This window comes from Gallinula chloropus, assembly GCF_964237585.1.
Source record: "Gallinula chloropus genome assembly, chromosome: 26".
Lineage (NCBI taxonomy): Eukaryota > Metazoa > Chordata > Aves > Gruiformes > Rallidae > Gallinula > Gallinula chloropus.
The window spans coordinates 2298605-2320571 of record NC_140111.1 but is presented as its reverse complement, the minus strand read 5'-3'; the positions used below and the strand labels follow the sequence as shown (position 1 = coordinate 2320571).

Here is a 21967-nt window from a genome sequence, read left to right as displayed (position 1 = left end):
TGTTTTACTGGTGAAATCCGAAGCAATCGCGGTGGTTTCTAATCCCAGAGCATCCAGCCTCGCAAAGAATGCAGGTTGCTCCTTGCTTTCTACCTATCTAACCCAGATGCTCCGGGTATCTCCCACTGCTGACAGCCGTTTTCTTCAAAGGCTTGTCTTCGGCGATCCATCAATTAGGATAAAAAATGAGCTCTCATTCTCCCGCATTTGTTTTGGGAAGAGGGAAATTATTTAAACAACTGTATCTCCATTAAATGAGGGAGCAGCGAGGGGTGGGGGGCAGATCCCCTTACCTTCTGAAATGGAGCGAAATGCTGTTTGACAAAACAAACGCTTTCTGGGCCATCTCCTGCCTCTCACAAATAATGATGAGCTCCCCCCTCATTCCCTGTACTGTACCGAAGCAGAGGAGCTGCGTTTCGGGGGCAGGAGGAGATGACTTTCCCCTTCGTTTCCTCTCTTAGAGGGTAAAAAGACAAAGGGTGAATATTGACGCTGATATCATCTCTAACCCTTTTTATTCTTAGCATTTCATCCCGGTTTTAATCAGCCTCTCTTCCTCTCATTGTACCAGCACCAGCCCCCAGCACACACCGAGGGGAGAGCTTCCCCCACTCCAGCCCTGCGCGGGCATCCGCACCCAGGGATGCTCGGAGGGAGGGAAGGGAAAAGAGCTGGGATGGAGTGGGCCTTTCCATGCTGCTCCTCTCTTTTCCTCCCCGGAGGAGGATGCCAGTTCAAACTTGGGGGATATTCGGTAAGGTTCTGGGTTTGGAATCGAGCGGTACTTGCTGAGCATCACCCAGGCAGGCAGGAAACTCAGCAGTGTCAGCCTTTCTCCTTTTATTGTCACCAATTAGGCCTGTGTGGGTATAAAAAGGGCTCGGAGGCTTCCAGCATTCCCCATCCAGAAGGTGGTTTCCATCCTTCAGGACATGTTCCTTTAAACAGTCCTTTTGCCTATTTTTTTTTTTTAAATATCATTTATTTACAATAACCACATTTTTGTTAATGAAACCCTCGCCCACTTTGCAACCTCCCCCCTCCCCTCCCCAAACCCCATAAAGCTCCAACTTTGCATATCTGAGCCCTGTTCTGTTGGGCTGGGTCCTTCGGGGGTCCCAGGGTCAGGCTGGGGGCAGCAGGGTCATTGTATAGCCATCATGGGTCAATAAGCAACTGGTCAGGCTCTCAATCCACATCAGGCCTTGAAGAGGACTGGGAAATGGGAGAATCCATTCATAATAATAATAAACTTGTCAATCAATAACAGGCAGGAGAAATACTTTGTAAAAGGTAAAAAAAAAAAAAGAGAAATAATAAAAAAAGAGGGTTTTTTTCCCCCTCCCTTTTAAAGTTTGACAACATGGAACTTTACACAGTTTAAAAACGCTCCGAGGGTGTTTTCCTGTTGCGGAGGAATTTGAAATCGCAACTGCTGGAAACACAACACTCCAAAGGGCAGGGATAAAGGCTGTAGGTATGGGTGCGATTTAAATAAGGACTGATAAATGCTTCCCAAAGAATATAAAATGCTCTGTGAGGGAAAAGGCGATATTCAAGATCATTCCTTGTCCCATAAAAAGACTGGGAGGTTGTGGCTTTCTTGCATCTCCTGTAATTTCTACTGATACCGGCACTTATTAAATGCAAAGAAGAGTTTTGGTTTAAGCTGATTTTAGCAACAAAAAATATTTTCCAGCATTCTTTTAATTCTAAAGTGAAGTAGAGATTAAAATCCTGTGTTAGAAGTAAATCAACGGGTCAGGTATAATAAGAGACTTTCCCTGATTTGGCTGGGTTGGATTTAAAGGGGAGAAACACACACACACACACACCCCTCAAGAATGAAATTTCTTCAGATGAAATTTGTTAAAAAGAAAATATTCCGGTCTTATCGTTCACTGCTCTGCTCATCTTTTTATTAGCAGGATTAAGGAAGAAGAGAGAAAACACCCAAATCTCCCTGAAATATGGGGAAGATCAAAAGGCGACAGGGGAATAATATAAATTCTCCGCTGGCTTTAAGGTTGCGGCAGGAAAACTTCCACCTCCAAACTGCTTTATTTCTTTCCCTTAGAAGTCTGATTGGGTTTGGTTTTTTTTAGGGGAGGGATGTTTTAAAAGGCAAACACTTCTCTCCATCACCACGAAAATCATCTTTTTAAATAATCGGGAGGGGAGAGGAAAAAAAAAATCCATAGCCTGGTTGGAGAGAGCAGGAAAAGGGAGATTCTCCCTTTCCAGGAGCGCATCCCTTCAAGTCTCCCCAGGAGTTTCACCTCCTCCCAGCCCCTGCATAAGGATTTCTCCAGGAGAAGAAACCTCCTTGGAAGAATTTAGTTGTATTTACTTAGGAAAACAAACAAACATTTTTTTTTCCCCCCTCCGAGCTGGCAGTGTTTATTACTGGATAATTCCCTTCAGCTGCTCCCTGGAAAAATGTGGTTTCTTTGTTGGAGGATGCTGAAAGGCTGTTTATTAAGAGCGATAGAAATAAAGGCGAAAGTTTGAACGAGCGACCTTGGGATGTTTGAAGCCGGTGGAAGGATGGGAGAGGTTTTAATTCCCTGGGCTGGGACCCTCCTCCCACACCAGTAAAACCAGGCGAAGAAGCTCCGGAGCAAACCCAGCGCAGCTGATGATGAAGCGAGGACTCGTTTCTCCATCCTTTGGGGATCTGCTCCCCAGGACCTGCCCCGGCTTCGCCTCAAACCTCCCGGCTTTGCCCCGAGACACCCTTTAAACGTGGGCTGAGCCGCACCATTTGGTCTGATGCAATCTCCAGCTCCTCCCGGGCCTCTTCCCGAGTGTAAACCCCGCGATTTTCCTCCGATTCCGCCTTTTTCCATCATTTATTATTTGTTATTTTGTGGTGGGATTTTTTTTCCCCTAAAAAAAAAGAGAATAAAGAAGGCGATGGGTGTTTTTTATATTCCGGGGAGGGAAAAGGGACCAAGAGCCGGGATGGCCCCAACCTTCGCCCCCCCTAAACCGAGCTCAGTCCCGAACCAACCCCACTTTTCTGTCTTTGTATTTTGAAACAAAGGAGGAGGGGTGGGGGGGCTGGATTTGCATCTTTATAAATTGTCCCTAAATACTGCTTTTGTTTGCACTGGGGGAACACCTAAAGGAAAAGGGGGGGGAGGAATAGAGAGGGGAAAAAATCAATCTGGAGAGAGCCAAACATCCAGTAACAGCAGCAAATTCGGGTACAGGGACACACGGCCCCGCACAGCCCCGCGCTCCCTCCTCGGCAGCTGCTTTTTTAACAGAACCTGGAAATGAATGACTTAAATTCAAACCCCGCTTGTTTATTAAGGTATTATTAATGAGTGATGCAACGGGCTGGATGTGTAGGTTGAGAATAGAGAGATTTTTTTGCTACTACTACTACTACTACTATTATTATTATTATTGTTATTGTTATTATTCGGTTTCATGGATTATTATTCATAAACTGCTCACGGAGAAGAAAGGAGAGAAATCCTGGAAAATAAGTGAGAAATCTTGAAAAAAATAAGACAGAAATCCTGAAAGTAAGACCAAAATCTTGGACAATAAGACAGAAATATTGGAAATAAATCCGAAATCTTGGGAAACTAAGACAGAAATCCTGAAAAATAACCTTATCCCGTGGGAATGAGAGGGAATATCTCTGCCTGTGAGTGCATCTAAAAGGTTTTTAGGAATCCCTGGCTTCTGGCAACACAAAAATAGGTCCTGGAGCTGGGATAGCAGCCACGAAGCTCCCCACCACCCCAAAGTGAAGGAGGCGTTTGTTATTCCCAGGGCTGGCCCTGGCCTGTCCGCCTGTCTGTCCCGCAGGCTGGGATGGTGGGGTTTGGGTTTGCTTCTTCCAGCTCCCTCCTGTAGCCTGTGAAAATGTACCAGGGACGTTTAAAAAGCCAGTGCACCAAGTGATTTGTGGAAATATTTTCAGGCAGGACAGCTTAAGTGCCTGTCAGGAGTAACAGCCTCTGATCAAAATATGAAGGGTGTAACCAGTGCCTGGTGCTGGGCAGCTCCCAGCTCCCTCCGACATCGCAGGTCTTCTACAAACTGCTTGAAATTTAAAAGAAAGAAGGAGAATTTGGGTATTTTCCTTGCAAACACCTCTCCGATGGGAGCCAAAGGGCTTTTTCCACGCGCATCAAGAGAGCTCAGAGCTCCTGGTGGGAGCACCAGGCCCACCCTGCCCCAGTAAGAGGAGGGAAAATGGGAAACAGCAGCCTCTCCAAGGAGGTTTTGGGATGGGAACTGCCCTGGGAGCGTTCCCCGAGGGGTCTCAGCTTTACACACGGCCGGGCTGCCCCTTCCTTCAGCCTTCTCCGCGCAGAGGGGTTTTGACATCATTTGGGCCACCTCGTTTTTCGGGGATTTGCTTCTTGCAAGAAAAGAAGTTAAAGAAAAAAAAGATCAAAATAGAATTCGGTTGGGCCGATATGAATTTCGAATTATTTCTAATTTTTTCTAATCATTATTTTTTTCGTGATGTGTCCTCCCCAAGTGCCTCCCCAAGTCCTCCCTGCTCGCTCCCTGCCCTCACCCCAGCTCCCACCAGCAGCAGCTCCCCTCTTTTCCTGCTGGCACCTGCTTTTTTTTCCTCCTCCTCCATCTTCTTCTTCACTTATTTCCCTCCTCGCCGGCTCTCTGCGAGGGATGCTGAACTCGGGAGAGCCGCAAGCAGGGTTTGAGCTGCCAAAGCAAAACCAAACACCCCCCACCCATGCTGAGAGACCTCACATACCCCGCGCACAACCCATGTAGGGGACCCCCGCCCCCTAAAGCCCCTTCCCCACCCGCGCAGCCAGCGCGTATTTGGGATTTTCAGGATTTTTTTTTTTTAGTTTATTTTTTATTTCCTTCCCCGAGCTTTGATGTCCTTATACCAAGTGAAATAGAAAACGAAGCACCGAGAAACCGACGTGGAAATCCCACGGGAAGCCCCAGCCGGAGCCTGAGGGATCCGCGCTGCTCCGCGGCTGCGCTGCGCCCCGCGCCCGCGGGAGATGTTTGCGGCGGCTCCTGCTCTGTCTCTGCCCGAGACCCCCGGGAAGGAGGTGCGGAGCCCACCCCGACCGCGCAGTACGGGGACAACCACCCCCCCCACCCCCCCGCCCAGACCCGTCGCATCCCGCCCGGACCCCGCGGAGCTCCCGGTCCTCGGAGGCCGCGGACGCGGGTGGACCCCCCCCCACCCGCCTGCATCCCGCCGTGTGCGGGGGCACTTCCGCGTCAGGCAAACCCGCACCTTAGCTAAACCCGAGCCCACTCGGGGAAGTGCGTGGGGATGAGTTTACCGAAGGAAGCCAACCTGAGGAGCCCCCCTACCCTCCCCGCCCCTTTCATTTCGCTCCCAGCTGTCCCCATCCCCCCTTTCTCCGCCGCTCCAGCGAGGAGAGAAGGGTGGAAGGGAGAGGGGTCCTGCGCCTCCAGGATCCCCGAAGTGGGGGTATCCCCATAACCTGCGAGAACAACCAGCCCTGAGAGGGATGAGGGAGAAATCTCCCGGGAATGCTGCGCGGGTGAGGATTACCATGGGGACCCCCGGGCTATTGTCCTCTCCTCCCGGGGGCAACTGGACACCCCTCTACACACCCCCCCGAAGAAGTAGCCGGGCTGAGATGCGAATATTTCGATACACAAACAGAGCAATAAACACACCAACACACAACCCCCCCACCTCGGCTGCGGGCAGTGCCGGGCCTCCCGCCTGCACCCACTTCCCCAAGCAGCATCACTGGGGATCGGTGCAGCCCAGTCCCCCCCCCCACCCCGTTCCCAGTTCCCCCAGCCCCCTCCCTCGCCCCCAGCCCTCACCGGGAGCATCAGGCCTGCAGCCACCCCAGCAACAACGAAGTGCAAAACCCACCGCAGGCTTAGGAACGCCTGTCCGGGGGGAGGGTGAAGGGGCTGGGGACACCCCACTCCGCACTCTGTGAGCAGGGGGGGGCCCTGCAGCCCTACAGCGCGGACACAGGAACAGGGAGCACTCATGGGGCTCCTAAAATGTGTCATGTGTGCTGGGGAGCCACCACCCTGGCCAGGAGCAGCCTGCCCACCCCTGTAGGTATCTATGTGTATATGTGTGTACATACATACACACAGTGTATGTGAGCACATAGCTATACACACAGTATATGTGTGTACATACGTACACACAGGGTATGTGTGCACAGCTATACACACAGTATATGTGTGTACATACATACACACAGGGTATGTGTGCACATATATGCACACAGAGTGTATGTCTGCACATACAACCACAGTATATGTGTGCACATACACACAGTATATGTGTGCACATACACACAGTATGTGTGCAGATACACACAGTATATGTGTACATATATACACACAGCCTACGTGTGCACATACACACAGTATATGTGTGCTGATACACACAGTATATGTGTGCTGATACACACAGTATATGTGTACATATATACACACAGCCTACGTGTGCACATCCACACAGGCTATGTGTGCTGATCCACACAGTCTACGTGTGCACATCCACACACAGACAGGTTTGCAGAGTCTCTGTAGGGCCCACACCGAGCTGCCTGCACCCCTATAGAGACATCAACCCCTCCCCACCCCCCCCCATTCCACCCTGAACTTCATCCATAGCCCAATGATTGCCTGTTCGTGCTGTATGGACTGAGCTTTCCTGGGAAACGCCGTCTCCATACGTTCCCTGCACGAGGCTCCTGAGCCCCGGTTCCTCCTGCCTGGCGATGGGATGGAAGGGAGGGGTGAGGTGGTTGGGGGAGGGTGGGCTCCGGGTCCTCTCTAAAGCCCCCCAAGCGATGTGGAACAGTTTCTATCGCTGCTCGGAGTCGGGTTTTCTTCCCCAGACCCCACCGGCCGGGGGATATTCCCTGCCAGCTCCTTCCCTCCACCCCACGTTCCCCTCCTCCAGTCTGGCACGGAGCAAAGCTCAGCCTATAGGTAAAATGGCTCTGGCTTTATGTGGAAGGGAAAAAAAACCCTCCCCAGGATCTCCCTTGTGTTGGCGAAGGGAAACTCCGGGCTGGCTGCGAGCAGGACTTCTTGTGGTCCCTCGCCGAGAACCACCGCAACAAGCTGCAGTATCCCCTTAACCGGCCACTTTTCCGTCCATCGCGATGCAAACTCCCTCCCCAACACCCACCCCCCCCCCCCCCCAACCCCCTCCCCTTCTGCCCAAACAAAGAGGAATTCGGTGTTTGTGTTGGCCGGCAGACCTTTACTCACAGGAAACTCTTGCCTGTGGAAAACGAGGGTGAAATGTGGTGGTTTAACGCGGCCAGATCTGGAAAAACGGGGTGTTTTCTTTCCGCAGCGAGGCCAAGCGTTTGGGGGAGGAGGTGGGGCGAGGGGGTGTGTGTGTGGGGTGTGTGTGTGGGGGGTGTGTGCGCCCATGGGTGCTGGGGAGGAGGAGGAGGAGGAGGAGGGAAACCCTGGCAGTGATTTCTCCCCCCCCCCCCGCCCCATCCCCCCGGCAGTTTGGGGAGGGGGATGTTCCCCTCCCGCCAGCCGGCGAGAAGGTAAAAGCGAACCAGGTATCTCCGCTCCCAAATCCGAGGCGATGGTGGAGTTGCTGGAGTTATTTTAAGTATTTTTTTATAATTTTTTGGCTTTTTTTTTTTTTTTTTTAATTCTCCACGCATACTCAGGAATGCGCTTCCTCCTCCTCCTCCTCCTCCTCCTCCTCCTTTTGGATTGTTTCTAAATCGGGAGCGTTTGTGGTCGGTCGTACATAGAGTTTTAACAAATTATTATTATCAAATTACCCAGATTTTGCCATCGGAACCGCACACACACACACACACACACACACAGGCGAAGAGCGAGCAGAGGAAGCCTAAAAGCAACTTTTCATGTGGGAGACAGACGAAGCTTGAAAGGGAACAGCATGCGCTGCAGAGCTGCAGCTTCCCTTCCCCCAGAAAGGTTTCCGAGGTAACTGTTTCCCCAAAATTAGCCTCCTGAGCAGAGAGTTAAAATCCCTCGCTCCAGCCTCCGCGGCTCCACTCACTTCGCTCAAGTAGCTTCAGGTTTATAAAGGAATAGAAGGGACGGGACAATGGAGCTCCGGGCTGGGTAAGGGGTTGGGGCTTCTTTTTTTTTTTAGGGGGGAGGGCTTATTATTTTTTTTTTGGATCCTTTTTTTTTATTCTCTCCCCTCATTGGAGACAGAAATCCGCAGCTTATTTTTTTTTTGGGGGGTGTGGGGGGGAGAAAACATCGCCTGGTTTGTAAGGCAGGAGCGAGCTACCAACCGCCGAGGAGATCTTGGGATTTAAAGTTTGCAATAAAGTTAAGCAGCGCGAAGGAATGCAAAATAATTTCCTTTTTATTATTATTATTATTAATGATTATTATTTTTAATTTTTTTTTTTTTTAAAGAAAGAGTTCGGAAGAAAAAAAAGATGCGAAGTGAATAAAGAACGTGTGTGAGTAAAAAAACCAAACCCCCCCAATATAAATATCTTTGAGCATTGCTTTTCTATGACCGATGTTACTGTCGATACCGCGCTCCAGCCCCAGCTCATTCCAAGATCATAAATACAGTAATTGGCAATTAATAAGCATTCCACTCCGGGCTGAAGGATGAATTGCCGCGGAGTCAATCGTTTCGAACAACTCGCTTAGAGTAATATCTTTCACGCTTTATTAAATCTATACGTCCACACACACCCATCCCAGAGGAATCCGGGCGGGTTTGGGAAGGAGCAGGAACCGCTCCTAAAAAACCAGCCCTACCCCAAAAAACTAACCCGCGGAAACAAAGCGGGGACACCCGGCGCTACCGTCACCTCGCCAAACGCTGCGTGGTGTCTAATTTATAGCTAAATGTTAGGATTTTTTGGGAAAGGAAGATAATAAACCGGCCCAAACCCGAGGCCGCCTCTATTGTGTGCGCCCGGGTCTGGGGGCGGTGGAGCCGCGGGCACGCCCGGGAGTCGCGCTGCGCGGTGCTGCGCGGTGCTGCGCGGTGCTGCGCGGCCCGCCCAAGGGGTTTATGAGGTTTTGCGCGGGGGTGTGCGTGTGAAATGTTGGGGTTTTTATGACATCACAGGGCTGGAGTGCCCAATCAGCTGGCGGGTGGCGGGGACGGCTCGGTGGGGTGTTCCCTAGAATATACCGTACGCGGCGGCGGGGCCGCGAGTGCGGAGCCCGGGGAAGGTGGGAGCCGCACGGAGCCCCGGGGCTCCCCCCGCCTCCCAGCGCGCCCCCCCCACAACCCCCCCCCTTACCATTTTTCCGCCCCCCCCCCTCCTCCTTGTCGGTAGCTTTGTTTGCTTAAGCATCTCAGTGGCTTTGCACAGCAAAAAGGGGGGGGGGGGGGGCTGTGCTTGTTGATTCCTCCCCCCCCAACCCCCCCTTTTCTCCTCCCCCCCCCCGCCCCAAAGAGATTCTTTTTGAAGTGGAAGGTGGGGTGCGCGGCCGCGGGGTGGGAGCTGGCCGGGGGGAGCCTGGAGGATGCGAGATGTTTGACTTCTTTATTTTTCTTTCTTTTTTTTTTGCTGGGGAGGGGGAAGACGAAGAGCCAAGGCCCGGTACAGGCGGAGGAACTGGGTGTTTGGAAGATGTTGCAAACCATTGACTGGAGCGTTTGAAAGGGAGATCGACTGCTTTGGCTTCTCTCTCTCCCCCCCCCCCCCTTTTTTTTTTCTCCCTTCGCCTCCCCTCCCCCGCCTCTCCGGAGGGGTAGGGATGTGTGTGATCAGGGAGTGGAAACAAATATGTCCTTATTTTCAATGCCCCCTTTGAAAGAGACAAAGTAAATGCTCCTTGCAAAATGTTCCTGACCTGCGAAGGGACCTTCGGAATTGTTCCAGCTACCATGGATTACAATGGGGAAGCCAGGCCGGGGGATTTTCATGCTGGCTATCAAGAAATCGAAGGGATAAACTTGGGATACTTACAGATCAATGGCACCCAGATGTTTGCTTTGGCCCAGGTCCTCAGCGACCTGTTTAAGGATATCCCCAGGACCACCATCAGCAAGAAGATGGAAACCTTAAAGATCAAGAGCCGACGCTGCGATCTCAAAGAGCTCCGGACCCTCAAAGCCATCAACTCGGTGCCCACCCGGGCGGTGAAATGCTCCCTCATCTCCAAGGCGGACCTGGAGGCTCTCTGCACCTCCTGCAAGAGCCTCAGCCCCCGGAGGAGGAAGAGGAAAAGGAAGAGCAAGAGGAGGGAGCAGCTGCTGCTGCCGGACCCGGGGGAGCTCTTCCCCTGCCCCCGGCCCCAGCTGCTGCCGCCCTGCAGAGCCGGCGGCTGCTGCGCTCCCGGGGCCCCCGGCCGCCCCAAGCTGCCCCCCGCCTTCCCCAAGCCGCGCTCGGCGCCGGCCGCGCTGCTCCCGCAGCCCTTCCACAGGGCTTTCCCCGCCTTCGAGAAGCCCCCCCGGGGCAGGAGGGGCTGCGGGCTGGCGGGCCGGGGGGGGCTCTTCGCCGGCGTCCTGGCCGGGTACCCCCGCGACCTGGCGCTGCTGCATCCCGCGGCCGCGCATCCCCCCGCGCAGGCGGCCGCGCTCGCCCAGCCGGGCCGGCGCAAGCGGGGTCCCTGCTGCGCCAAGGGGCTTTTCCCGGCGGAGAAGGGGCCGTCGGCCGGCAGGAAAGGCCGCTCCTCCGTCTTCCCGGGCCCCAAGAGACAGGGCACCTCCGCCGGCTACTCCAGCGACTCGGACTCCAGCCTGGACTTCGGTGGGTCCAGCCCCGCCACCTCCAGCGACTCGTCGGAGGAGGAAGAGGAAGAGGAGGAGGAGGAAGGGGACACCTCGTGCAGCAGCGAGGAAGGCAGCTCCTCGGAGTCGGAGAGCAGCTCGCTGTGCAGCGGGGACTCGGTGCAGAGCACCCGGTACAGGCAGGCGGCTCTGCCCCGCTTCCAGCCGCAGCCCCCCCGGGAACCCCTCGGCGAGGAACGCCCCGCCGAGCCCCCGCCGAACGTGGGCAAAGCCCTGCGCCCCGACCCCAACCTCCTCTTCCTCTCGCAGCAGCTCTGGGCCAGGACTTTGCGAGCATCAACTTTGGAAAGTTTGAGCCCGGCTCCAGCCCTGGGCTCGGGGGCCCAGCCGCTGCCGGAGCTGTACGCAAAGCAGGAGGCCTCCCCTTCCTCCTCCTCCTTCTCCTCCTCCTCCTCCTCCTCCTCCTCCCCCCCTCCCTCCCCGAGCAGCACCCCTGGGGGGGATCCGCAACAAAAGGAGGGAGGCTTTGGGGACGCGGAGCCCTGCGCCAAAGGGAAGGATTTGCACAAAGATGCCTCGAACAATAGAGCCTCGTTAGGCCCCAGTGACCAGGCAGAGAGGCAAAGCGGAGCTTTAGCCGGGCGAGCGCCTTCCCAAGAGCCGGCCCCGGGCTCGGCCCCGCAGCCCCCGGCTCAGGAGCTGGCGGGGGGGCTCGGCCCGGCTCCCCCCGGGGAGCCCCGTCGGGAACACTTTGACCGGCTGATCCGGCAATCCAAGCTGTGGTGTTACGCCAAAGGGTTCAACCTGGACGGGAAAAGTTTGCGGCACGGAGGGAGGACGGAGCCCTGTAAAGCCGCAGAGCTCAAATCCCCCGGCTCCAAAAGAGCAGAGAGCCCCAGCACCTTGTCAAACAAAGCTTTGAAAGGCAATGGCTCGGAAAGGAATGCCAAGCGCAGACGCCTTGCCAGAGGCGCTGAGGCAGAAAGGCAACAGAGCTCCTCTAAAGGGAGGCCACAAAAGACTCAAAGGAGGAATGCCAAAAAGGGAAACACTCATTGCAAACGCCTCGGCAGCGCCGGGCCAACCCCGCCTCGGAATTCCTTCAGCCTCATGGGCAACTTCCCCTGTATTCCCTCCCTGGTCGTGGGGGAAGATGGGGACCTGTGTCCTGCCTCCTCCCTGGGGGTCAAAAACTCCTGGGCCCTCTCCAAAACTCACCCGCTGTGGAGCTGGCACCTGGGGGGCAACGCTATCCCGGTGCCCCCCAGCCTCAAATTCCGGGGCTATAGCTTGGAGGATCTCTAAGGACAGCGCCCGGCCCGGAGGAAAGGTTTACATGCAACAGATGAGAGCTGCAGGGTGGGCGGGGGGGTGGGAAGTTGGGGAGGGGCGGCCGGGATGGGTCTGGGTGCTCGGGGAGTCGTGAAGGGTGGGGGAACCGGCCCCTCCGTCCCGCTGAGCCCCTCGGCCGCCCGAGCCGGGCGTTCCCAGGCGGGGAGCTGGTTGCCCGGAGGAGCCGTGCGGGGTCCGGGGGGTGCAGGAGCGTTTCGGGGGTGCTGCGAGTGTGTGCACGGCTCTGGCTGAGGGGGTGAGGGGGGTTTTTCCCCACTCTGGCCGGGGGAGGGGACTTTAATTTTTCAATTTCCTTTATATTTTTTTGGAATGTCGGTTTATGCGCCAGGGTCCGGGCTGGGTTTCGCGGGGAGTTTGAAGGGCCGAAGCTAAAACACTCGAACAAACCCTTGGGCGGGTTAAGGGAGGGGTGGGGGGGGGCACACAGGGATGCCTTCCCCCCTTCTCGCCTGGCTGCGAAACGCCATGCGGTATTCCCAGCAAAGGGATTCGGGATGAACCGCGCAGCTCGGAGGGGAAAGGAAGAGGCTCCCGCCGCCGAGCAGAGCTCGCCCCGACCCCCCGCTTCTATATACCAAAAAAACCCCCAAACCCACCCCCAAAAAAACCCAACCGAGGAAAGAACAGATCTAATTCCTCCTTTCCCCTCCATAAACGCGTTGGATTAAACTAATACCAATCCCACGCAGGGAGAAATAACGATGCCGGGCGGCATAACCGCTCCTCTCCGGCCCCAGCCCATCCCGGCGAAACTGGGAGCAAAACACCCCCCCAACCTCCCCAAATTACGATATTAATAGCAGTGTAATGTTTTCTGGCTACTTAAGAGACAGGAAGAAAACACCAGCTTTAAAAAAACCCACCAGGAAATTCTGTTTGCTAAAAAGAAACCAGGTTTGGGGAGGAAGTTATTTAAAACTGCTGCACGTAGGTTAAAAGGGGGGAAAAAGGGGGGTGAAAAAGGGGGGGAAAAGGGGGAAAAAGTGAGTTGTTTGCTGGATAATAACCCGGGCTCCCATAGCCTCAAGGTAGCAGGCCTGTAAAAGCTTTACGGGCAGGAGAAATAGGATCCAGGAGCATTAGCAATGGAGTACAGATGGACAATTTGATCTCTCCCGAGCTCCGGGCTGGAATGCGGGGAAGAATGCGGGGGGAATGTCTCTCTCCTCTGCAGAGGAAATCATATCCCAGTTTAACTTTTCTCGCAAACCAGTGGCTTTGTGACTGGCTCTTTTGACTATTTCTGATGTGATTTCCACCCCGCTTTGGCATCAAAGCCCGGACGGGGCTCTCTGAAGTCCGCTCTGGTTTGGAACCGTGAGGGAAATCAAAGCTGATGCGGGTTGGGGGGTGTGGGGGGTGTTTTTTTGGGGTGGGGGAAGGTTTCTTTTTCCTTTTTCTCTCCCCCCCCCTCTTCTTTGCGACAGAAAATATTCGCAGCCCACGGGCGGGAATTACGCGGTGGCCACACGGGGAATTTCTATTTTTCCTCCAAAAAATTGGGTTTCCTCAAAAAAAAAAATGGGTTTCCCGAAAAAAACCCCCACCATAAATATATATATATATATAAATTAAAATATAACCCTTCACAGTGTCCTTTGCCGAAAGGGAAAAGAAAAGGGGAAGGCACAGGGAATCATCGCAGAATTTAAAAGAAAATAGTCAGGTCTGGCACGGCCCCGGTTTGATTTATTTTTCTTGGTTGTTGTTGGGTTTGTTTAATTCCATTAGTGGGTAAAAAAAAATGAAAAAAAGGGGAAAAAAAGACATTTTTAAGGTCAAGCGTATTCTGTATCTCTTAAGCGCTGTTTTTCTTGGAGATGGCGAATTGTTGCTGAAAGCAATGTTTGTTTTCCTTGGGTTTTCAGCGGGGTTTTTGGTTAATTGCGTGGTTTGGGGGTTTAGGGGTATTTTTTTTTTGTTGTTTACTTCACTCCACCTCCCGTTCCTCTCGTGCTGAGCAAAAGAGGGGGATTTCTCCTGCTTTCCTCCCAAATATTCAGGTTTTATACCCGTAGCGGTGGACGGTTACAAAATAAATTAATATTATTATTATTATCAATAATAATAATAAATAAACCCAAATCCTGCGAGTGTGGAGGAGCGAGAAAAGCCGATTTGGAGGAGTTCTCCTCCGCATCGCTGTCTCGGGGTGCGCACATAAGGAATCGCGAAAATAGGGAGGGGGTTTACTGCCCTCCCATCACCCCCCTGCTCCCCTCGACTTGGCTTCCCGGGGAAGGGGGGGAATGATGCTCCACAGGGGAGAGAGAAGGGGACACGCGTGGAGAAGGGGGTGGCTTAAACACGGGGCCCGTTTTTCCATGTAATCGCCGAGCCCGGAGAACGATCGTTCTCTCGTTCTCCCCAACCCCCTTCCCCGACTCATCCGAATCCGGACAGGGTTAAAATTGTATTTTCTAGGAAAAAATAATTAAAAAAAAGCCTTTAAAATAAAGAGCGGGTGGGTGGGATGGAGAGGGGCGGCGGGAGGGATGGAGGGAGCCGCACAAAGCGTGGGGAGGGGAAAAAAAACCCCAACCCCGAGATCCACGCTGGGAATCAATGCGAAAATGAAGAGGAATAAATATATATATATATATATATATATACACACAAATCCCCTCTCAGCAAACCCCTCTGCCGCGGGCAGTAACAGCCAAATAACTCAGGAATATTTTTCTAAGGGGTATCATCACCTCCTGCGTGGGGTGAACGGGGTGTGGGGGGGTGTGGGGGGGTGTGTGCGGCCCCCCGGCTATTTATCTCTGTGTGTAGATAGGGGTTTGTGCGCGGAGAAGGCGGCTGGTGGGTGCATCTCCCACCCGCTCCCGCACACGCGGCCGTGCGTGCGTAGGGCTCTGTATATAGTGCGGGGGGAGGGTTGGCGAGGGGTCGGGTTGGGGGGGGTCGAAGCAGGGCTGGGAATACAAAAATACCTCAAAACTTTTCCACCCCAACACCCCTTTGAGCGGCTCTTTAAGCAGCAGCCCCATCCCAGCAAACAACACTAATTAACAGCAGCGGCAAGAAGAACAATTAATTCCCCCTTTCCCCCCCTCCCCACTTTTGGTTTTAAACATATTTCGAGGGAATTAAGTGATATAAAAAATAGAAATTCCTCTTAGCGACCCCCGAGGACGGGGTGGGGGGGGGGTGGGGGGGTGGGTGTGATGCGTGGGCAGGAAATTAATGACATAAAATAATAAAAAGGAGGGGAAAATAAAGGGAAAATCCAAAGTTTTTATCTGAAACAGCCTGTTTGGGGCTTAAAAAACATCAATCCCCAAGCGGTACCTGGTTGGAAGGGGGGGGGACACACAGGGAGCCGGGGGGAGGGAGAGGTTGGGGCGATCTGAACTAGTTCTGGTTTTGAGCTGAAGATCAACTCGCGGGCGGCGTAAGGGGTATAAAGGCACCTTTATCGCGACACGATGACATGGCTTTATTTCCCAACGGGTGCAAAAGTAGAAGAAAACCTGACTTCTTTCTGGGTTTTTTTGTTGTTTTATTTTCTTTTCCCCCCTCAAATTGTTTGTCTGGGTAGGAGAAACCCCGAAGTATCTTGTGAAAGAAAAAAAAAACAACCCCAAACTCCCCCAAAACTAAAACTTTAATGAAAGGGTGCTGCTTTTTGAAACGCAGCCTGCTTTAGACTCAGGAAAAAAATATCAAATCTCAGCTTGGAGACGGTGTGGTGCTTCGGAATCCCGGTTTGTGAGGGTTTATTTTGGGGCTGGGGGGGGTTTCAGGGACCTTTTGCTCTCTCTCTCTCTCTCTCTCTTTGCGTTGCTGGGTTAAAAATTCGGTCACTTCGTGGGTGCTTCTCTGCTGGACTCACCCCACCTCCAACCCCGGGATCCAGGGATACTTCTGCCCAGGGATAATTTATTTTTCAGGGGGGTGTGTGTGCGCTGAGGATGGGGAGGGGAGTTATTTCCCCAGGCTGGGCACATCTACCAGCCTTTCCCCCTCCTCTCCTTCATGCCCCAGCCTAAACCACGTTTAAAAATAACCACCCAGGGGAGGGAAAGAGCCTTTTCCAGCCACATTTTGGGCTTTCTGGTTAGATTTACTGTACCTTTTATTTATTTGAAGTTGTTGTAAGTATACGACGATGAAAGTGTTAATTCCTGTGTGCAATATGGGATCTAGGCTGAGAAATAAATACTTTTCTGGTTGTTGTTTTTACAGAACTGGTGGATATTCGGCCCTTTTTTGTGGGGGTGGGTTACAGGGGGCGGGTGGTGGGTCTCCTGGGGGTGCCTGTGTGTGTTTTCATAGAATCCCAGACTGGTCTGGGTTGGGAGGGACCCCAAGGGTCACTGAGCTCCAACCCCCTGCCACAGGCAGGGCCACCAACCTCCAGGCCTGGAGCTACACAAGGTTGCCCAGGGCCCCATCCAACCTGGCCTTTTTGGGGGGTGTTTGCTTTGTGGGGGGGTGTGTGTGCAGCCAGGACACGTGTGAGGGCACACGTGGCTGTGCGTGTGCCTGCGTGCTGCTGCGGGAGCGTGTATCAACCTGTGCCTGATGCTCTGTGCACAGCTGTGCCCCTGCACATCTGGCTGTGCGGGGTTGTTTATGGGGTTTGGGAAGCACAAGGTCCTCAGCTCACACCCCCCCTGGCATACACCCCCCCCCTCCCCTCCCAACCCTCCCACCGTGTGCTCGACACGCGTGAGCCATGTGTGCCCATTCCATGGAATCCCAGACTGGGCTGGGCTGGGAGGGACCCCAAGGGTCCCAGAGCTCCAACCCCCTGCCACAGGCAGGGACACCAACCTCCAGGCCTGGAGCTACACAAGGTTGCCCAGGGCCCCAGCCAACCTGGCCTTGGACACCCCCAGGGACGGGGCACCCACCCCCTCTCTGGGCAGCCTGTTCCAGCCCCTCACCACTCTCTCTGGACAGAACTTCCCCCCAATCTCTCCTCTCCCCCTTCCCTCCTCCAGCTTCAATGCCCATGCCCCCCATGCCCAAGCGTGTCCCCGTGTCCCTGCATCCATGTCCTCATCCCCACATGGCTCTGACCCTCTGTGTTGCACTGCACACGTGCCCATCCTATGCCCATCACACATCTCCATCCCATGCCCACCACACGTGCCCATCCCATGCCCACCACATGTGTCCATCCCATGCCCATCCCACGTGCCCATCCCAGGTCCCTCATACGGCTGCACACACATGTGCACGGCTGCTTTGGGGGTGTGTGTGTGTGTCTGTGAACATTTCCATGGCCAAATTTTGCCCCAAAAGAGACATTTCCATTTAATTGGCAATCAATAGCTGCTTCCCTCTAATTTGTAGGCTGGGGAGCGTTCCCTGGACATGTGTTTCTGGTTTGAGGGCCCAGGGAGCTGGTGCCCCTCACGGAAGGAGCACTTGGGATCTATTATTAAATCCCCACCAAAGGGAAACGGGGCTGGAGACGGGCAGATCCCCCCAGACCCCGAGTGAGGGACCCAAGGAATCGGTTTTTATCCCTGTGATGGGCCTGAAATCTGTTCTTTGAGGTGGGAAGGGTGAGCTGCTGCCCCGGGAAGCATTTCACAGCCAGGAAGATTATCTTTCCAAACCGAGAAAAATGGGAAGAGAAACCAACTGCACCTCCAGTCAGGACCTCATTAGCCATGATTAATAACTCTGTATTATTCCATCACCACAAAACCATCCCAGCACCTCACTTCTGCTGGGTAAAAGCCCCCCCCCCCAATCCCTAAAAATCCCCCAAACCCCGAATTACACAAGTGTATCAACCCCCCAATTGGGAATTTGGCACCTGAAACCGATTTGCAGCTTTTATTTTTGCTCCCCCTCCCCATTTCTTGGAAGGAGAGAGGGGAGGAATCCAAGTCAAAACAACTCCCAGTTAAAAACCATTTAAAATTTGAGGGGAGAAGCCTCTGGAGCAGCTGGAGCAGGAGGCAGCGACCCCAGCGAGCCCACACCAGGGCTAATCACAGCCAAATGACCCTGCTATTATTATTATTATCTTTTAAAGAAGGTAATTTAATAATGATGTTAATTATCTACAGAAACCAGCATGGGACCTGTCAAGGAGGGGGGACTCCAAGCCCCCTCCTCCTCCTCCTCCAAAACAACCCCCATGACCCCTCGTATATTCGTGGCTGGTTGATGCCCAAAGGATGCTGTGGGGTGAGGGGGGGTAAAAGGAGGTGGGGAGGGGGAATCTGCAGCCCCCTCCTGAGCAAGGTGTGCGTGGGGGGAAGTGGCTGCATTTATTTAGTTTAGTGTCAGGGTGTTAATGATAAATGAGATGGCAGAGGAGGGGCTGGGTACAACCCCAAGCTGTGAGGAAAAAAGCAGCCTAAACCCCCCCCACCCCCCTTCCCAGGGCAGGCTGGGCTGGGGGCAGGGAGGGAAAAGAAGGGGGTGGGGGTGGTGAAGTGGGGAGGGGGGGGTGTGAGGGATTAAGTGTCACTAAAGGCCTTTCATTTCCCATGTTTACATGGAGTCAATAGGAGGGAACGGACAAGGGTTTATTGTGAGTTATGAGGCTCTTGCTAACTCCCAGGTTATCGATAGCTCCCTCTGCAAAAAGGAGGGGGAAACCAGTTTGCTTTAAAGGGGAAAAAATTATTCAACCCCAAAACAAGCCCCAAACAAACCCCCAAAGCCAAATTATCCCCAACTTTTCCTGGAAGGTGGGAGCCAGCCCCCCCCCTCCTCATCATCCCCCACCCCCAGCCCACAAAGGCTCTGGAGGATCCCTCAGCTGTTCTGTATAAACCCACAGGCTCCATAGGTGGAGTTTGTGCTTTTAGTGATTGAAAGAAATTACCCTAAATGAGGCCATATGGGTAACTGGGCTCATCTTCCCCTCCCCTCTCCCCAAAACCAGGGGGAGGGTTTAGTCTGTGCTTTGTCAGTGCTGGGACTGGGGCAGGATGTGTCCTCTCTCCCACTGGAATAGCATCCCTGCTCAAGGATGTGCAGCTCTGGTCCTCTCCCCTTCCTGGGGGGGTGTGAGGAAAATGCCATTAAATCCTGACTTGGGCATGGTTTGCACCAGCCTGCCCAGCAAACAGCAGGGATCCAGGCTGGGATGTGGGGAAGGGAAGGGCTGGGATGTGGGGAAAAAGAGGGCAAGGGGTCCCCAAAGCTCTGGGGTGACCCTGGGAGGGGGGGTTCCTCTTGAAAACTGCTCCTTCAAGAAGGGCTTGGGGGTCCCAGAAGGTCTGTATGTGTGTGTGTGTGTGTGTGTGGGGGGGGCTGTCTGGGCAGTGCTGGCTCTCTCACCCATTTCTCCTCAGTTTCACCTCAATTGCCCTCCCTGCAGCGTGTCTGGGTGTGCTGGGACCCTGCACATTTGGGGTGTTTACCCTCAATTCCAACTTCTCCTACAGTTTAACACCCTGGGCTCACCCAGCCTTTTAATCAGCTGGAAAGACCAAGGACTGGGCGACTGCTTGTGATTAACCACTGGTTACAGTGGTTAAACACACCCCCCACCCCAGGTAACTGAAGATGTTATGTAGGGAACTCAGGGGACCCTGTGTGCTGGTGGCATGTCATCATCAAAGCAGAGTGACCCACCAGGATGGGCTCTGAAATCCACCCTGACCCAGCAGGATGGGCTCTGGGGCTCTGAAATCCACCCTGACCCAGCAGGACGGGCTCTGGGGCTCTGAAATCCACCCTGACCCAGCAGGATGGGTTCTGGGGCTCTGAAATCCACCCTGACCCAGCAGGACGGGCTCTGGGGCTCTGAAATCCACCCTGACCCAGCAGGACGGGCTCTGGGGCTCTGAAATCCACCCTGACCCAGCAGGACGGGCTCTGGGGCTCTGAAATCCACCCTGACCCAGCAGGACGGGCTCTGGGGCTCTGAAATCCACCCTGACCCAGCTGGATCCGACACCTTGAAGCCCCTGCTTTGCCATCAAGGATGAAGAGGGAAGGTGTAAGTTGGGGACTATGTTTGAATTGCTCTTTAATTTATCAGAGATGAGGTGGGATTTATTTTTTTGTGGGGAAGAGAGGGCAGTAAGAAACCTGCTGAGCTCAGGGTTATGACTTTCTATTCTGAGCTCAGCCCTGGGAAGGCGTGGGGAGGCTGGGGGGGTCCGGGTGGGATGTGAGGTGCTGCTGTCTCCCCTCCCCAGCCTTTCTGGGGGGTGTGTGTGTGCATAAATACACATGGAAGTGAATAACTAACCTCTGTCAGGGCTGGGGGTTAGGGTTTTGGGGCTGTGGGTGAGTGTTTCAGCCCCTCTCCACGTCCCTTTGGGTGCCTGTGGACCTGAGGTGCCCCACAGACACAGAGTTTCCCTCCACCCTGCAAGGAGCTCCCGTTCTTTGCTTGCTCACTGGTAGGAATTCCCTGCTAATTCCCATTTTTCCAGGTGGGATTCCCTGCCCTGAGAGGTGCCCCAAGGGAAATATCCACACCTGAAGGTTTCTTGCACCCCCACAGGGATGCAGGGACACGGGGTGTTGTTTGGGGGGGGCTGGTGGGCACAGGTCCCAGCTGAGCTGTGGGGTGGGGGGGCAGGATGATGCCACCACTCCCCCTCGTTTCCTTCCTCACTCTGGTTTATTTTTTTTCAGGACTGAGAAGAGGAAAAGGGATGGAGGGAGGAGGTGCTGGGGACCAGCATCCCTGGGGGAGCAGGACCGGGCAGGATGCGGCCCTGGGGTGGCTGGAAGGGGGGGTGTCACCTTGCCACATCCCCATCCCCGCTCTGTGGGGGTCCCTAACGAGGTGCTGGGGGCTGCAGGGCCGGCTGTTGGCCTGGCTGGGGAGGGGGGGAGGTGTGGGGGGCTCTCTGGGTGTCAGCTTTCCCTATCTTGCCCTAAAATCTTGGCAGCCTGAACTCTGTGAACCCAGCCCAGCACCAGCTGTGCTCCCCCCAGCTGTGCTCCCCCCAGCTGTGCTCCCCCCAGCTGTTGGCCCATCCAGCTGTGTCACCCGGGGGGGGGGGGGGGGGGCAGCCAGAAGCCCCTTTCAGTTGGTAATGGGCTGCCTGGCAATGAATGTCCTCCCTGCCCCCCCCTGCCCCCAGCCCTGCCTTTGGTGTGGGGTGGGGGGCACCGTGGGGGTGCAGGAATAGGGGGGTGAATGGCTGGGTGTCATCCCCAGGGTGCTGGTTGGGGTGCCCTGGAGTGCAGGGCCCTGGGGTGCAGGTGGGGTGCAGGTCAGGATGAGGGTCCCTGGAGTGCAAGACATGGGGTGCAGGTCGGGATGAGGGTCCCTGGGATGCCTGGACATGGGGTGCAGGTCAGGATGAGGGTCCTTGGGGTGCAGGACATGGGGAGCAGGTCAAGATGAGGGTCCCTGGGGTGCAGGATATGGGGTGCAGGTCAGGGTGAGGGTCCTTGGGATGTCTGGACATGTTAGGATGTCAACACAGCTTAGGATGAGGGTCCCTGGGGTGCAGGACATGGGGTGTGGGTCAGGATGAGGGTCCCTGGGGTGTAGGACATGGGGTGTTCACATCCACACACACACATGTGTGCTCAGCAGCTGGCGTGGAGCACGTATGTCCATGGGTGAGTCTGTGTAACGTGCTGTCCCAGAGCTCTGGGATCTCTTTTGGGATGGGTGGGGGGTGCCAGGGCTGTGGGATGAGCAGCTCAGGGAGGCAGCAGGATGCTCCCCCCCCTGCCCCAGAGTGTGGGGGCTGTACCCCCCTCCCCCCAGTGCTGCCTTTTCTTCTCAAGGAGCTTTTTGGAATAATTAAATAAGGTGGCAAATGGAGGAGGGGAGAGGGGTGGGGGGAGGGGGGGGGCTGCTTTTGGCAACCCCCCTGTGCATCTGAAGGCAAACCCCAGAGACTGGGGGGGGGAAACGTGGGGTCAGCAGGATTGGAGCTGCCACCCCCTCCCCATCCTCCCAGTATATTGTATATTTATAACATCCCAGGGGTGTAGCTCTGTCTCTCTTGGTTTAAAACAAAACCA

The 21967-nt window shown here is 54.4% G+C and overlaps 1 protein-coding gene across 1 annotated transcript; it reads left to right on the top strand.

Annotated features, from left to right (window-relative positions):
• Positions 1 to 9796: 9796 nt before the first annotated feature.
• EPOP (elongin BC and polycomb repressive complex 2 associated protein) lies at positions 9797 to 11992 on the top strand (the record flags this gene model as incomplete). The annotated part of the gene is made up of 1 exon (XM_084275675.1): positions 9797 to 11992. One exon carries the CDS (start codon positions 9797 to 9799, stop codon positions 11990 to 11992), a length of 2196 nt encoding a protein of 731 aa, XP_084131801.1.
• Positions 11993 to 21967: the final 9975 nt, after the last annotated feature.